Source organism: Dipodomys spectabilis, unplaced genomic scaffold, assembly GCF_019054845.1.
Source record: "Dipodomys spectabilis isolate Male_0828 unplaced genomic scaffold, ASM1905484v1 ptg000069l, whole genome shotgun sequence".
NCBI lineage: Eukaryota > Metazoa > Chordata > Mammalia > Rodentia > Heteromyidae > Dipodomys > Dipodomys spectabilis.
The window spans coordinates 7,522,128-7,538,345 of record NW_024870746.1 but is presented as its reverse complement, the minus strand read 5'-3'; the positions used below and the strand labels follow the sequence as shown (position 1 = coordinate 7,538,345).

Genomic DNA, 16,218 nt, shown 5'->3' with positions numbered 1-16,218 from the left:
CTGACTGGGCCTGGGCACTATCCCTCAGCTCTTCAGTTCAAGGCTAGTGCTCTACCACTTGAGCCACAGTGCCACTTCCAGCTTTGGAATGGAACCCAGGGCCTCATGCATGCAAGGCAAGCACTCTACCACTGAGCCACCTTCCCAGCCCCTAGTTGGGTTTCTTGTCCAAACACTGACCCATAAACTTCCAAGGCCCTTTCCCAGTTCAGGCCTCTTTTCCCTAATAGAGGCCTCAGAAGCTTGGATCCTTTTCTGCACTGACATCACTTTTATCCCCTGGGCTTCCTCTTGCCAAGGGCTAACAAGCAAGTTGCAGTTACCCCTAGCTACCCCTTTCATGTTAACTCGTCCCAAAATAAGTCCTGATCCTCTTGGGAGTTTTACCTTTAAATCACCAGAGAGAACAATGAAACCCAATGTTTTTTAAATGTACAAGACTAAGAATCACAGCTGGGTCTCAGCTCTGCTGACCACCATTCTCTGGTGATTAAATAACATCTACCTCCATTACTGAAGATTATGGTCCCCTTTATCTCTGTGGACCCTTTGGCTCATCCTCAGGGAGTATTTCAGCATCATTTTGTCCTACAAGTGCCAGGGATTTAGAAGCCACTGAAGCACATTAACACCTAAGAACACATACTCTGAATGAATGACCTAAGAAACCATCTCAGATGGAAGTGGCGCTGTAGCTCAAGTGGTAGAGCGCTCGCCTTGAGCTGAAGAGCTGAGGGACAGCGCCCAGGCCCAGAGTTCAGGCCCCACAACCGACAAAAAAAAAAAAAAAAGAAACCATCTCTGAGGGAAGAAAAAAACATGGCAACATAGAGTTTCAATATTTTTCACTATGAACATAGAACAAAATTTACTTTCACTGATTTTAAGTGTACAGTTCAGTGGCATTGAGTACATTAATACTGTGCACAATAATCACTATCTCCAAAGCTTTTTCATCTTTCCAATACTGGGACTTCATAATAAGCAAAACTCTATTCTCCTCTCCTGTTCAACCCAGCCTACATTTTCTCCAATGCTGAGACTCCAACGCAGGGCCCCACTCATTCTATTCAAGTGTCCCTACCACTGAGCTACACCCAACTCCTGCCGTACATTAGGCCTCTGTAAGTACATCTTACACATTCAAGCTTATTTCATATAGTGTCCCCCAATTTCATTAATGTTCTAGCCTGTATCAGAATTTCATTCTTAAATTCATTCCTTTTTTTTCTTTTTTTGGTCAGTCGTGGGCATGAACTCTGGGCCTGGGCACTGTCCCCCAGCTTCAGCTCAAGTCGAGTGCTCCCTCACTTGAGCTACAGCGCCACTTCCTGTTTTCTGGTGGTTAATTGGAGATGAGAGTCTCTCGGATTTTCCTACTTGGGCTGGCTTTGACCGTGATCTTCTGAAGCCTCCTGAGTAGCTAGGATTACAGGCGTAAACCACTGGTGCCAGGCAAAATCATTCCTTTTAAAGACTTGTAGTTATGTAGTTTGTTTACATATTTCCTGCCATTAAAAATACTCGGGGCTAGGAAGGTGGCTCAGTGGTAGAGTGTTTGCCTTGCATGCACTGGGTTCAATTCCTCAGCACCACATAAACAAAAAAAAGCTGCTAGTAGTGCTGTGGCTCAAGTGGTAGAGCACTTAGCTTGAGCTGAAGAGCTGAGGGACAGCATCCAGGATGCCACAGTTCAGGCCCCACAACCGACAAAAAATAAAATAAAAATAGTCTTTGGGGACTGGGACTGTGTCTTATGTAGAGTGCTTACCTAGCATTCATGAAGTCCTGGGTTCAGTTTCTCAGTACCACATAAACAGAAAGCCAGAAGTGGCCCTGTGGTTCAAATGGTAGAGCGCTAGCCTTGAGCAAAAGGAGCTCAGGGACAGTGCCCAGGCCCTAAATTCAAGCCCCAGGAATGGCAAAAATAAATACTCTTTGGAGGAGCCCAGCGTCTTGACTCACGCCTGTAATCCTAGTACTCAGACTGGGTAGGAAACTCTTTATCTCCAATTAACCACCAGAAAACCAGAAGCGGAACTGTGGCTCAAGTGGTAGAGAGTCAACCTTTTTCAAAAAGGCTCAGGCCCTGAGTTCAAGCTGGTGCACCCACACACACACACCCTCACACCCTGCCTTTCAAGGCCTCCAAAGAACTACAACTCCCAGAAAGCTCTACGTCCAGGCCCTTTCCGCTGCACTCTTGAAACTCCATTTCCCAACCATCCCAGTGTCTCAAGGATGCGTATTTCCCGAGCGCCCTCTCGCGGCGCACTTCGGTAGGCTGCAGTTCCCGGCGGCCTCCGCGGCAGGCTCTTGGCGGCTGGATAGTTCGCCATGGCGGGATCTGCCTCCGCCACTGTGTCCGGGGCAGGGACCCCGGTGGCGGGGCCCACAGGCCGCGACCTCTTTGCTGAGGGGCTTCTAGAGTTTCTACGGCCGGCTGTACAGCAACTTGACTCCCACGTCCACGCGGTCAGGTGCTCGGGAAGAAGGCTGGGGGCGGGGCCTCGCGAGCTAGCCGTGTAAGGGCGGGGCCGCAAAAGGCGGAGATCTAGTGAGTTCTAGTGGAGACTGAGGAATAAATGAGGGCTGGGGGCGTGGTTCAGGTGGTGGAGAGCCTGTCTGGTAATCGCTAGGCCCTCAGTTCAAACTTCAGTTCGCCAATACGCAAACTGCCTAAACGAAGAAAGGAGAATGGGTGGGGCTGCCAGCTGGGGCCTGTGAGGCCGACCCATCCCAGTACTTAGGTCAGCAAAACTAGTACCATTGTAAGCCTTTTTACCTCTTTGCAGAGAGAGCCAGGTAGAGCTCCGGGAACAAATTGATAATCTCGCTACAGGTAAGCGAGCATCCCTGTATACCAAAAATCCGCTAAATCGCTTTCACGACCTTTTTATTCTGCCAACCTCTGGGCTGTGTCTCTGTCACTTCCACAACGTCAGAGCTGCCAATACTCTTCGTGAAGGAAGGACAATTAAAGAAAGTGAAGGAAAGGTGTCTCTATCCCAAGAGGGCGCAAGTGCCTGTCATCCCATTATTGGCCTACTCTTGCTAAGAACAGGAGATGAGCCAGCAAATGTTTAGTCTGTGCCTTCTATCCCCAGAACTGTGCCGCATCAATGAGGATCAGAAAGTGGCCCTGGATCTCGACCCCTATGTTAAGAAGCTGCTTAATGCCAGACGACGTGTTGTCTTGGTCAACAACATTCTACAGAATGCCCAGGTAATGGCTCACATCTGTAACCCTAGCTTCTCAGGAGACTGAGAGGATTGCCAGTTCAAGGCCAGCCTAAGCAGAAAAGTTCAGAAGTACACATCTCTAAAATAATCAGCAAAAATACAAGGCTAGACGTATGGTCCAAGTGGTAGAGTGCTAGCCTTCCAAGCATGAGGCCCTTAGTTCAAACTCTATTGCCCACCAAAATAGAAATATCTGAAGAACTGTGATTCTTTGCTCTGCTTTATAACCAGTTTTTAAATCACCTCAAAAAATTCTTTGCAGTACTTGGGACTTGAATCTAGGACTTAATGCTTGCTAGGCAAGCATTCAATATTGGAAAAGAGGACTTAGTTGATAGATTCTCAATTCTCAATTTGCTGTCATTTTACATATTTACCTATGACATTCTTAGACAGACCAAATCCAAGATACTTCTCAGCATCTGGTTGACTAAATGTTAAAGCCATTCACAGCAGTTACTAGAATCAAAATCTTCCTGTCTTGTAGGAACGGCTGAGGCGGCTAAACCACAATGTTGCCAAGGAAACTGCCCGCAGGAGGGCAATGCTGGATTCAGGAGTTTATCCTCCTAGTTCCCCAAGCAAGTAACAGAAGGTGGGGCTGTGACCCAAGTAGCACAAGTACTGTTTCCCAGCTGCCTTGTTTCAAGACATGAAGAAGATTCCAGGAAACAATACCTATTGATCTTGAGATACCAGAAAGGCAATTCTGGTTTCTTTTGAAGTACTTATGTAGTGATCCTAAGAACCCTCTGTATAGTAGGACTCAGGATCTGAAAGGACTATATTAGTTCTTGCTTCCTTCCAAAAATGAATCTTTACGTTTTTAAGAAAGCTATTCACCTTTTTACATGCCTATAGTTAACCAGACTAGAGCGTCTTTTGTTAACATGCCTTGTTCCTTGGACTTGGGCAGCATATCCTTTACCTGTGATTTCTTTTGTTTAGTGAAGACAGTCAAGAGTCAAGGTAAATAACATAGGTCCACCTTCTGTTGATTGCACTGGCTTGAATATAGCAGTATTGTTAGGACCATTTAATTCAATAAATGTTTAAATATAGTATTCTAGTTTACTGATATGTGGAAGGGGTCCAAGAGTCTGTACTTATTTCAAGATTCTTTGGCTAGGCACCAGCAGCTCACTGGTACCCGCCTGTTAATCATAGCTACTTAGAAGGCTGAGATCTGAGGATCAGTTTGGAGGCAACTCAGGCACACAACCAAAGAGACTCGTCTCCAATTCTGAAGTATTGATTCAATTAGTAGGGTGCCAGCTCTTGAGCAAAAAAGAAAGCTCTTGAGCAAGAGCACAAGACCCCGAGTTCAAGCCCCAGTACAGGCACAAAAAAATATACTGTATCCCCACAACAAGAATACTAAGCTTTTGGCCTAGTCATTGTACAAGCTGTAAATGTTTGTTGGCAACTGAAGGGAATCTCTTTTGTAGCATATCAGAAATGAGTAACAGTTCATAGTAAACAAATACTCATAGTTTCCATAGGAAAATGTGACCTGCTACCTACCTCCTAGCTTTCCATATTGATGCATCTCTCAGCCTTCTATAAACATTGCAGAACTTCCAGTAATTAAAGGGTCTCCCAAATCCCTTAAGGCAGAAGTCTATATTTAATTCAGCTAGCTTGAGATTGTGTTCTTAATGTAAATAGTAAAAGACTAAGTATAATTCTCAAAGACTATAGAAAGACAAAGAAAAAAGTCATCACAAGACCAGAAGCCCTACTAGGAAGTACTTTAATCGTTTTTCTTAGAAAAAAATTCCACTTAACAGTTCACAACATTTCAACAACAAAGTACTAGTTGAGAGGTTTGGGGGAATTAGGATTCTAGAGCAGTAAGAAATGTTGGTAACCTGCTTTATTATGATGAGTGGCATGGGTCATAAATGGGAGATTTCTGGCTGCTAAGCCAGTATCAAAACAAAGGAATGACCTATCTTTCTGTACAGTTTATTTTCCTTCATGCCATCTCCCTATCCCATAGAAAAGCCACCACATAAAACCCAGTAGCAGGAAAGTTAGGCTCCAGTCTTCTTGAATTAGAAGAGTGTGAAGGGAAGGTCACTCCTGAGTCTCCATGCTTTCCTCTTCCTCCCCTTGAGGTGGTTCTTCTGTATTTTCCTCCTCTTCCTCACCTTCCTTCTTCTCTGGTGGCTTCTCATAAGCCTTTTCTGAAGGTGTCACTATCACTCCATCCCAAGTAGATATTTCAGAAGCAAGATCTAGGAGGCGAAAGAAGGTAGTATCAGACAAACAGCCCAACAAAGTATGATATACACAGTAGAAATCCTAAGACGTTTGAGGAGTAAGAACTGTCTGTAAACCAGAGTCCCCTAAGAAACCCCTAATCTACCCCACAGGAAGCACTCACAGCTGGCATCACCCTCCTGGCCAAGGATCTTCCTAAAACCACCATGTGAGAGGATTCGAACGAGAGTCTGAGCTGTATAGCAGACCATGTCCTAAAGAAGAGCAAAATGATAACTTGGCAAAGAGGATCAAAGTTGTATTTGACTAACAAAAGTGTGAAAACTGAGACTACTTTCAATCCCAGGTCCTTAAGTACTTCAGAATTCCAAGATTCTGATCCTCTTAAGACCAAGAGTATTTGAAAGTGGGGCAAAATGCACCATTTCATAGCTGTCATACCTGCTGTTCCAGGGTCATGACTGTGTGCACTCTGAAGTTGCCACTCTCACAGGGGTCAGTGATACCCACTGAACCTGGCAGGAACAGTCCTGCAGCCAGAATCTGCAAGCAACGCCTGAAACACAGAAAGGTATTTACAAAGTGCACAAAACAGCTAATAATCCAAATCTGAAGAAACTGGCTGTACCTGTATGCCACATTTAGGGCCAAAGGCTGCCTGGTGGGGTTATTCATCACAGCATAGTGCCCCTGGAAAAGAATTAAGTCTGGTAGGTATACAACCAAAATGGCAATTGTATATCTTCAAACAAACCATACAACCATTAAGGAAAATTAGCCATTAAGGTCTAGCCAAAATTTCCACAATTCTCCAGGAATCCTGAAATGGCTGCTCAGTCATCTATCATCACAGTAAAAAAGTTATAGCAGTGAAATTAATAGGTACTACCACTCAATTATTCATATAACAAACTCCTACTGAAGTAATAATTTTGAATTTTTTATTGGGTTATCTACCAAATTGCCTTTTGTCTTGGGGAGGAGGGAGTTGAGACAGAGTCTTGCTATAGCGTAGGCTGGCCTTGAATTAGGGTTTGTTGTATATTGTTTTTCTGATTCAGAGCCTTACTCTGTGTACTACAGGTTGGACTCAAAATTGTTAAGCTCCTGCGTGCTGATTTATGTCACCCAGAAGGCTGAGATCTGAGGACAGCAGTTGGATGCTAGCCTAGACAGGAAATTTCCAAAAAAGCCAGGAATGGACTGTGGCTCAAGTGATAAAGGGCTAGTCTTGAGCACAAAAGCTCAAGTATAGCATCCACGCCCTGAGTTCAAGCCCCAGGACAGGCACAAAAAAAATAAAAATCAAGCCTCCTGCTTTTTGCCTCCCAAGTGCTAATACTACAGATGTGCAGTACTACGCAACAGCTTCAAAGTTCTTTTTTCTGTTGGTAATGGGGCAGGAGCTTAAACTCAGGTCCTAGACACTGTCTAGGCTTTTCCACTCAAGGCCGGTGCTCTACCACTTGAGCCACTGCTCTACTTCCAGTTTTCTGCTGGTTAATTGAAGATTAAGAGTCTTACTCAATGGCTTAGTGGTAGAGTGCTTGCCTAGCATGCATGAAGCCCTGGGTTTGACCCCACAGTACCACATACACAGAAAAAGTCAGAAGTGGCAAAAAAAAAAAAAAGTCTCAGCCTTTGCTGCCACAGCTGACTTCAAAGAATGATCCTCAGAACACAGCCAGCCTCCTGAAGAAACAGGGCCACCAGCTTGGGCCACCAGCACCCAGCTCTAGGTTTCTTTTTTTTACTAGTTTTTTGACACAGGGTCTTCCCTGTACAGCCCAGTCCAGCCTCATACTTGAAATGCCCCTACATCAGAGTGTTAGGATTATAGACATGTTATCACCAATGCATGTCAGAATTGCTATTAAGCTTCTCCAACTTGAGGTAGGTTTCAGGGTAATTACTGTCAACAGGCTGAGAGGAACTCCAATTGTTCTTTACTTACAAGTAGGTCAAGAATCCAGGGTGTGAGGGGCTCAAAACCAGGAAAACGAATCCTTAAGTCCTTTAGCAGTCTGATGAGAACTTTAACTCTGAATAAAGGAGAGACACAAAAAATAAAAAGAATATCATGTATTTCCACATTGAGCCAGAGTTGAAACTATTTACAGAATTACACATCCTCTTTCAATCTTAATGTGAATCACAGCCAAAACAGTTCTTTCAGTGGAGTATGGGTGCATCCTGCAATTCACTTCAGTTACAAAGGTTATCTTTTTTTTTGTTCTTTGACACAGGGTCTTGTGTATCCTGGAACTCACTATGTAGCCCAGGATAGTCTCTATGACATCCTTCAGCTTCCATCTCTACAGTGCTAGAATTACAGGCATGTACTACCAAACCCATTCAAGAAGGTTTCCTTTTTCTTTCCTTTTCTTTTTTTTGGTGCCAGTATACCAGGGCTTGAACTAAGGGCCACATGTTCTTGCTCAGCTTTTCACACATAGCTGTTGTTATACCACTTGAGCCACGCCTCTAGTCCAGCATTTTGCTAGTTAATTGGAGATGGAGTCTCAGACTTCTGGTCAGGCTGACTTCGAACCTTGATCCTCTAGGTCTCAGCCTCCTAAGTAGCTAGGATTGCAGACATGAGCCACCAGCGCCAAGGCTCAGAAAGGTTTTCTTCATACCAGTGATCAGGGAGAGACTCACGTGGACTGAGAAGCATTTTCCTCAAACCAGCGGGCATGTCTGATGGCTGCTAAGGCACTCTGCAACACCTTGATATCCACTAGAAGACAAGTATGACAGGCCAAAATAAAACATTCCTATTAAGAAAGCAATTTAATGCCACAGTCCAAAAACTTGGAAAGAAGGTAGGCTAAGAGCAATTCTTTAAACCATCTAAAAATTGTCCAAAATTTGCTACTTCTCCTCCAAACAAATATAGAAGCATGCAAGATCCATTATCTTTTCCAAAAGCCTACAACATCCCCTTTAAATATTTCTGCAGTCCACCAGTTTCTTGGCCATTCTATCTTTGAAAATTTCAGGGCTGGGCGCTAGTGGCTCACGCCTGTAATCCTAACTACTCAGGAGGCTGAGATCTGAGGACTGAGGTTCGAAGCCAGCCCGAGCAATCCAGAAGACTATCTCCAATTAACTGCCAAAATGCCATACTGGAGGCATGACTCAAGTGGTAGAACAGAGTGAAGAGTCCAAGCAAGAATACAAAGCCCCAAGTTCAAGCCCAGTACTGGCACAAAAAAGAAAAGAAAATTTCACTAGGAAACTTGTAAATCTTCTAAATTACAGGGAATGAGCAAGTTAAGGGCAAATTTAAAATATTTAAATTTCCAAAAAGTTTCATGTGGAACAGCAAACAGCTAAAGTAAATGTAACAGGAAAAGTACTATGTTTTAAATTTTCCTCTTGTGAGCAGTGGAAAAAAGACTCACAATGGAGCTCTGGGTCCAGTTTTCGGAGATTGGGTGGCACTGTTGTTATGAGAATTTTCACTGTGGCATCAGAAGAACTGATTTCAAAGCCAGTTTCATTGGTCAGCATGGTCAAAACTGAAAGAAGAAAATAGCCAGCTTTTACCTCACATTTTCATTAAATCACCAGTTTTACTCCAGAGTAGGGGTAGAGAAAAACAGATTCTTTTTCCTGAAGGAAAGTCTCACTATATAAGTAGCTAATGTTCCTCCTGCCCCACTATACCTATTTTACAAGCAGGTTTTGATATTCTTTTATGTTGGGCTTTTAAAAAATGAGAACTGGTAATATAGCTAAATGTTAAATACTTGCCCAGCACATGTGAGGCCCTGGGTTTGATCCCCAGAAATATAAGAACTTCAGTAAGCATTTAATAGAATACAAAACTTTACAAAGGAAACCAAATTGCTAGGTACTGGTGGTTCAAATCTATAATCCTATCTACTCAGGAGGTTGAGATCTGAGGATAGCAGTTTGAAGCTAACCCAGGCAGGTAAGTCCATGAGACTCTTTATCTCCAATTAACCACCAGAAGTGAGGCTGAGCCTCAAAGTGGTAGAACACTAGCTTTGAGCACAAGAGCTCAGGGACAGCACCCCGGCCCCGAGTTCAAGACCTACAACCAACAACAACAACAAAAAGGAAACCAAGCCAATTCTGACCACTTGAAGCCTCTACAAAAAAACTGCATTTACTCTTCAATCTAGCCTGACTAGACTTTGTTCAAAGTACACGATGATACAACCCAGCTTCCACTGATACTGAACAGTTAACACAAACCTTCAGAAGGATCTTGTGCTCGTAGGCTTTCCACAACTTTATTTCCCAGGGCAGCAACAGCTTCCACTAGATAGAGAACATAGTGAAGGTTATAACAATCCATTTATGAAGAGACTTCTATGTATCTCTAAACTAAATACTCATTTCTGAAGTAAAGGCATGTAATAGAATAAATTATAAGGAAAGGACAAATCCTGGTCAGAGGTTCAAGAGACTGATAACCTCATGTCTTCTTTTTCTCTTTTTGCAGTACTAGGATTGAATTCAAGGCCTTTGCATATGCTAGGGCAAATTCTACCATTTGATCTATACACCCAGACCCTGACATTTCAAGTCAGTAACGTGAATTGGAGGCTGGATAATTCATTAGAGATGAGAGGTATCTTGTATACTGTAGGATATTTAGCAATATCTCTGACAGTGTTTGAAACTGGGTGCTGTCTCAACTTTTTTGCTCAAGGCTGACAATCTACCACTTGAGCCACAGCTCCATTTCTAGGTATTTGGTGGTAAATTAGAGATAAAAGTCTCATGAACTTTCCTGCCTAGGCTTCAATCTAGGATTCTTAGATCTCAGCCTCCCTCAGCTAGAGTTACAGGTATGAGCCACCAATACCAACCTATCCCTTGACTTCTATCACTTTTTTTTTTTTTTTTGGGGGGGGGCAGTTATGGGCCTTGAACTTAGGGCCTAGATACTGTCCCTGAGCTCTTTTGCTAGCACTCTACCACTTTGAGCTACAGTGCCACTTCCAGTTTGTGTGAGTGGTTAATTGGAGATAAGAGTCTCACGGGGACTTTTCTGCCCAGGCTGGCTTGGAACTGTGACCCTTAGATCTCAGCCTCCTAAGTAGCTAAGTTTACAGGTTATGAGCCACCGGCGCACAGCTTCTACGGCCTTTTCATGCCAGTAGCACCCCCTAGTTAAGACTTAACCAAAGATGTCTCAACACTGCCAAGTATCCTATGGGGAGCAAAATCACCTCCAGTTGAGAAACACAATCCACTACAGTACCTTAGGATATACATTCTTTAAAGTATACATTACAGAGTTTTTGTTCCTTATCACCTCAACACATTGTCTTTCAAACATACCTTTTCACAAAAGTCTGGGCTATATAAGTTTCTTAGACCTCAAACCCACTTGTGTCCCATTTAATGGTCAGAAAGATGGGCTGGGGAGTGGCAGAGTGCCTGCCTAACATGCACATAGCCCTGGGAGGGGGTGGGGGAAGGAGAGAAAAAAAGAAAGACATAGGAAGGAAAACTCACATGTTGGCAGAATCTTCAGTATTACCACTAAGTCAGCCACATTGTGTCCTGTAGTCATTGTTCCCTTTTTGTATGATCCTACCTGTCGGACTTCTTCAATTTGCTGTTGGAAACAGGATTCATTTCAGGAAAAGAATTAGAAGAACAAAAGTGTGTTATTTTTCTCAGAACTCTTATCAACACTGCTTTTAATTACTCAGATCTGGAAGTAGCAACAATGAAACAATCAAAAGCCTATTATAACAGTGATAAAGATTTTGTTCAGAATCTTACTATACTTTTGGACTTGGATTCCAATAAAAGATAACTGAAAAGTTATCAGAGGCCAAGAAAGCTTCCATATTACCAAGGATGCCCTTTCTTAGTACTGTATCATCAAAAAAACTCACCACTTCAAATGTCCCTGGAGCTACAATTAGATTGTCGATCACATTGTTTATCTTTGTCACCAGAGAAAGGATAGAGGCCTGAAAAAACACATGAAGCAAAGATAAAAAATTAAATGCAAGCCTGTAATCCTAGCTATTCAGGAGGCTGAGATCTGAGGATCACAGTTCAAAGCCAGCCTGGGAAGGAAAGTCTCCTTCCGTTAGACTCATCTCCAATAAACCACTAGAAAATCAGAAATGGCACTGTGGCTCAAGTGGTAGAGTGCCCACCTTGCACTGAAGAGTTGAGGGATAGCGCCCAAGCCAAGTTCTAGCTCCACAACCAACAAAAATAATAATAATTAAATGCAACTTCTCTAGAAGTTATACTAATTTAGGGCTTTGATAACAGTTCAACACTGCTGGTCTTGAATATATCAGAAGAAAACAACTATTTGACAGCATTACTAGATTCCCCTCCAAAAATATGAATTCATGAGCAAGGTGCCAGTGGTTCATACCTGTAATCCTACTACTTGGGCTGAGATCTGAAGATCATGGTTTGAAGCTAGCCTAGGCAGGAAAGTCTATAAGACTCTTATCTCCAACTAACCACCAAAAAGACAGAAATGGAGCTATGGATCAAGTGATAGAGCACTAATCCTGAGCAAAAAAGCTCAAGGACAGAACCCACACCTGAGTTCAAGCCCCAGGACTGGTACCAAAAAAGCAAAAACAAAAAAAAAGCATAATCTGTTCATACATTCATCTCCAGCTCTATCTCTACCTACAAAAAGGAAAACAAATGCCGAGTGGAGTTTAAGATCTGCCATTCTTGCTGGGGATCACAGCCAAGGCTCTGACATTCTAGACAAGCTCTCTAACACTGAAGTTCAGTAAAGATCAATAACCTCACTAATATTCACGGTTTACTTTCAGGCATCTCTTACTGATATACCAACTAACTAGTAGGCTCAAGACCCTGAGTTCACATCAGTACCACCAAAAAATTTTAAAAACTAGCCTGATGCCAGTGGTTCATGCCTGTAATCCTAGTTACTCAGGAGAGTGAAATCTGAGGATCATGGTCAGAAGCCAGCCTGGGCAGGAAAAGTCCCTAAGACTTTTATTTCACCACAACAGCCAGAACTGGAGCTTGCTCAAGTGGTAGAGCTCTAGCCTTGAGTAAAAAGCTCAGAGACAGTACCCAGGCCCTGAGCTCAAGCCCCAGGACCAGCATCAAAACAAACAAAAAAACCCAGAAACTTTCTTAGCATAATCTCAGACAGAAGCTAAAAAAAGATACCTGTTCAGCAGAATTGGGAGCAAGGTCCTGATTCCTCTTCAGCAAGGCTTCACTGAAGGAAGTTTCATCAGGTGCTGGCTTCACCCGAGGAAAGGCCATTTCACACTAAATAAGAAATACTATTTACCAAAATAATATACAGGAGATTTTTTTTTTTCCTGCTACAACTGAAGAAAATTTAAAACAGAAAACTCTACAGTAGCCAGGCGCCAGTGGCTCACGCTTGTAATCCTAGCTACTTTGGAGGCTGAGATCTAAGGATCTGGGTTCAAAGCCAGCCTGGGCAGGAAAGTCTGTGAGACTCTTATCTCCAATAAACCACTAGAAAACCGGAAGTGGCGCTGTGGCACAAGTGGTACAGCACTCACCTTGAGCTGAAGAGCACAGGGGCAGCGCCCAAGCCCAGAGTTCAAGCCCCACGACCAACAAAAAAAAAGAAAACTCTAGAGTAGCTGGTTTTATACCTTAAGATGTTCAACAAGGCTGGGCACTGGTGGCTTACACCTGTAATCCTAGCTACTCAGGAGCCTGAGATCTGAGGATAATGGTTCAAACCAAGTTCAGACAGGAAAGTCTATGACTCTTATCTCCAATAAACGACTCTGAAAACCAGACTTGGTGCTGTGGCTCAAGTGGTAGAGCACTAGCCTTGAGCTGAAGAGCTGAGGGACAGCACCCAGGCCCAGAGAGTTCAAGCCTCACAACCACACACACACACACACACACACACACAATGTTCAACAAGGATACAAGCTACAAGAAGAATCATAATTAAAGCTCTCATTACCTTTACATGAAAAGGTAGGCAGAGATACAACTAATTGTCGAGAACAAAGATTACAAATCATGTAGCCAAGGAATTATGTCTTCTACCCTGCCTACATTATTTTCACATATAATGCAACACAGTTCATTCACAATAACTCTTTGGAAGGTGGGTGGACAAAGAAAGCTTGAATTTGATCAGATGGATACATGCTTGTGTGTGTGTGTGTATATTCACTGAACCCCAATGTGTATACAATATATGTTAAAGATAAAATTAGAATTAGGAGCTGGAAGTGTACCTTAGTGGTAGAGCACGTGCTTAGCATGCTCAAAGCACTCATGCAATCCTCAGCACCAAAACTAGACAACAACAAAAAATTTAAACCCTAATTCCATTCACAAATCCCTTTTCCAACTCCAACTACCCTTTGACTTGATAAAGCGGTCATCACTAGATAAACAGTGGCCAGTGAATTCATACATACTAACCCAAGGTACTCACCAAATAGAAATCAAATGGGATATGTGGCACAAAGGGCCTGAACCTAAAATATAAAAAAGTCAAAATTATTCACCAGACATCAAGTGAGCTGTATACAATGCACCAGCAACTTTGGAAACATGTCTGTCTTCAGAATAAAGTACTACTCTATTTTCATAGCAAAGGGAGTCTAATTTAGCAGGAGATAAATTTAGCTGATAAATGTTTCTAAATCATACTTGGATTCACAAAGTCAAGTAACATAGGCCACTCCCAATGTTCTCAGACTGAAACTAACCAGTACAAGATGCAAAGAAAGGAAAGGAAAGGGGGGGAGGGGAGAGAGAGGGAGGGAGGGAGAGAGAGAGAGAGGGAGGGAGGGAGAGAGAGAGAGAGAAGCACTCACCCGCCTCCTGGGCCTCCTCGGGAACCAAAGCGCCCGCCACGACCCCGGCCTCTGTCACCCCTAGAAACGCAAAGATTTTATTTTGACCTGAGGAAAGTAATCGCCACCATACCTGGCATAACATTTCAAGTTGGCTAACCACCATCACTCTTAACTTCTCTACTGGAGAGGGGACGCCACTGCTCAGATCTCCCACTCCAAGCTGGGCCAGATCCTCTCCCAGGACATCCTAATTCAGGATTTATTCGCAAACTCACCAAGTAGTGACTGGGTTCAGAGAGAGGCCACCCAAGAAGTAACCGATACCCCTGAGCACACCAATCCTACCGCTCAGAGACTAAAGAACTTCCTTCCCATTTATACACTAACGCGGTGTAACTTTTTTTTTATCTCGCCAACATCAAGCAGGGGAAGAATGCGCCATGTTCTGGCCTTCTCAGTCTCAAAGGGTGCTCCTCAGGATGCCCCCTCATCCCAACTCCGCAGACCCAGGAGTCGAACCCGCCCCGCCTCCTCACGGCTGGGCCCCAACCCGTCCCAGGCCGGTGCCCCGCCAGCGCCGGCCTCCCAACTACAGGCCAGAAGTTTCCAGGTTTGGGGCCAGCCGCTAGATCCTCAGTCCTCGGCCTTACGATTCCTTTCCATTTTTGGAGACGCCTCCGGCGCACCTCAGTCCACTTACCTCATGGCGCCCTCACTCCTGAACAATGGAGACCGTACCAACCGCCTCTTTCTTAGCAGGACCAGACTACTGGAGAGGCGACTTGCCGGCGTGTCCCAACAAAACCCGGCGCGATTGGCTCCCACCTTGAGCCAATAAAAACGCCTACTGTGTCAGAAACCGGCCAATAACAGCACGGCAGCGGGTTTAACCGTAATGACGTAAATTGTTCGACCAGTTACTAGATGGCGCTTGGTTATAAGGTCAGAACCACCACCGTGTTGAGAACCTTCTATAGGAATCACAAAGAAGAAAGCGCCTGGGTAGCAGAGTGGCGCAGCGGGAGCGTGCTGGGCCCATAACCCAGAGGTCGATGGATCGAAACCATCCTCTGCTAGCGTACGTCTTTTCTTCCTTTCCCATTTTCAGATTAAATGTGAACAATTTACACTTCTCCAGTGAATACTAATTTTCTTTCCACCCTTCTGAACTGCAGCCTTGGTACGTACATATGCGTAAACGTGTTAATGCGTGGATATGTAAGTAGAATATGACTAGCTACTGAACTGTTTAGAGAGATGAGAGGGAGCAGAAAAAAAAAAGAGGGAAAAAGAATGGATGGTGCATAATTCAGAAATACATGAAGATGGAATAAGGAATTTCAGTGAAAGTTGATGATAAATAGAGAGTTGGGAGCAGGTAAATTGAAAGCAGTATTTTTTCGGGTTAAAATGTAATATAATTACATCTGAAATGCCATGGTGAGCCCCCTCGGTGAAATTAATGCATACTAAAAAATGAGTTACAGGAAAGTAATACAAGCACTATTGAGGGTACCAGCGGGAATGGAGCGGGTAAGAATGTGGCAGAAGAGGGGAAAGAAGAAAGGGAGATGGAGGGGGTGAGTTTGAAGCCGATGCATTGCATACATGTGAGGAAAGTCCTGTGAAACTCTCCCTCGCATAACTAATGTAAGCAATCGTGGGATGGAGGCATGGCTCCAGCAGTAGAACACCTTCCTAGTAAACTCCAAACCTTAAGCTCGAACCCCAATACAGAAAAGGAGGGGGAGGGGGAGAGGAGGAGGAAGGAGAGGAGGAGGCTCCAGCCTGTAATCCCATTTACTCTGGAAACTGAGATCTTTGGGTTAAAGTTTGAAGACAACCTACGCAGACAAATCTATGAGACTCCATCTCTAACCAGCAAAAATGCCAGACTGGAGGTGGGGCTCAAGTGGTAGAACGCCAGCCTTGAAGGGAG

The 16,218-nt window shown here is 43.9% G+C and overlaps 2 protein-coding genes and 1 non-coding gene across 4 annotated transcripts; 2 read left to right on the top strand and 1 right to left on the bottom strand.

The window, feature by feature from the left end:
• Positions 1-2,295: 2,295 nt before the first annotated feature.
• On the top strand, positions 2,296-4,307 carry Snapin (SNAP associated protein). The gene is made up of 4 exons (XM_042681625.1): positions 2,296-2,480; positions 2,796-2,842; positions 3,108-3,226; positions 3,731-4,307. The coding sequence occupies exons 1-4, from the start codon at positions 2,338-2,340 to the stop codon at positions 3,830-3,832; spliced, it is 411 nt and encodes a 136-aa protein (XP_042537559.1). The 5' UTR covers positions 2,296-2,337; the 3' UTR covers positions 3,833-4,307.
• A 900-nt stretch (positions 4,308-5,207) lies between these two features.
• Positions 5,208-15,078, bottom strand: Ilf2 (interleukin enhancer binding factor 2). Of its 2 annotated transcripts, XM_042681618.1 has the most exons (14): positions 14,980-15,078; positions 14,298-14,357; positions 13,913-13,955; positions 12,643-12,747; positions 11,358-11,435; positions 10,969-11,071; positions 9,697-9,762; positions 8,877-8,993; positions 8,131-8,209; positions 7,424-7,511; positions 6,098-6,159; positions 5,911-6,025; positions 5,633-5,723; positions 5,208-5,483 (listed from the first exon to the last, which is right to left on the bottom strand). In XM_042681618.1, exons 1-14 carry the CDS (start codon positions 14,982-14,984, stop codon positions 5,323-5,325), a joined length of 1,173 nt encoding a protein of 390 aa, XP_042537552.1. In that variant the 5' UTR covers positions 14,985-15,078; the 3' UTR covers positions 5,208-5,322. The 2 variants fall into 2 exon arrangements, with proteins under 2 accessions (XP_042537552.1, XP_042537551.1); XM_042681617.1 differs by having other exon boundaries at positions 5,232-5,483; positions 5,911-6,159.
• Positions 15,079-15,283: 205 nt separating this feature from the next.
• Positions 15,284-15,355, top strand: Trnam-cau. Its single transcript has one exon. It is a non-coding gene; the product is annotated as a tRNA-Met (tRNA).
• The last annotated feature ends 863 nt before the right edge of the window (positions 15,356-16,218 follow it).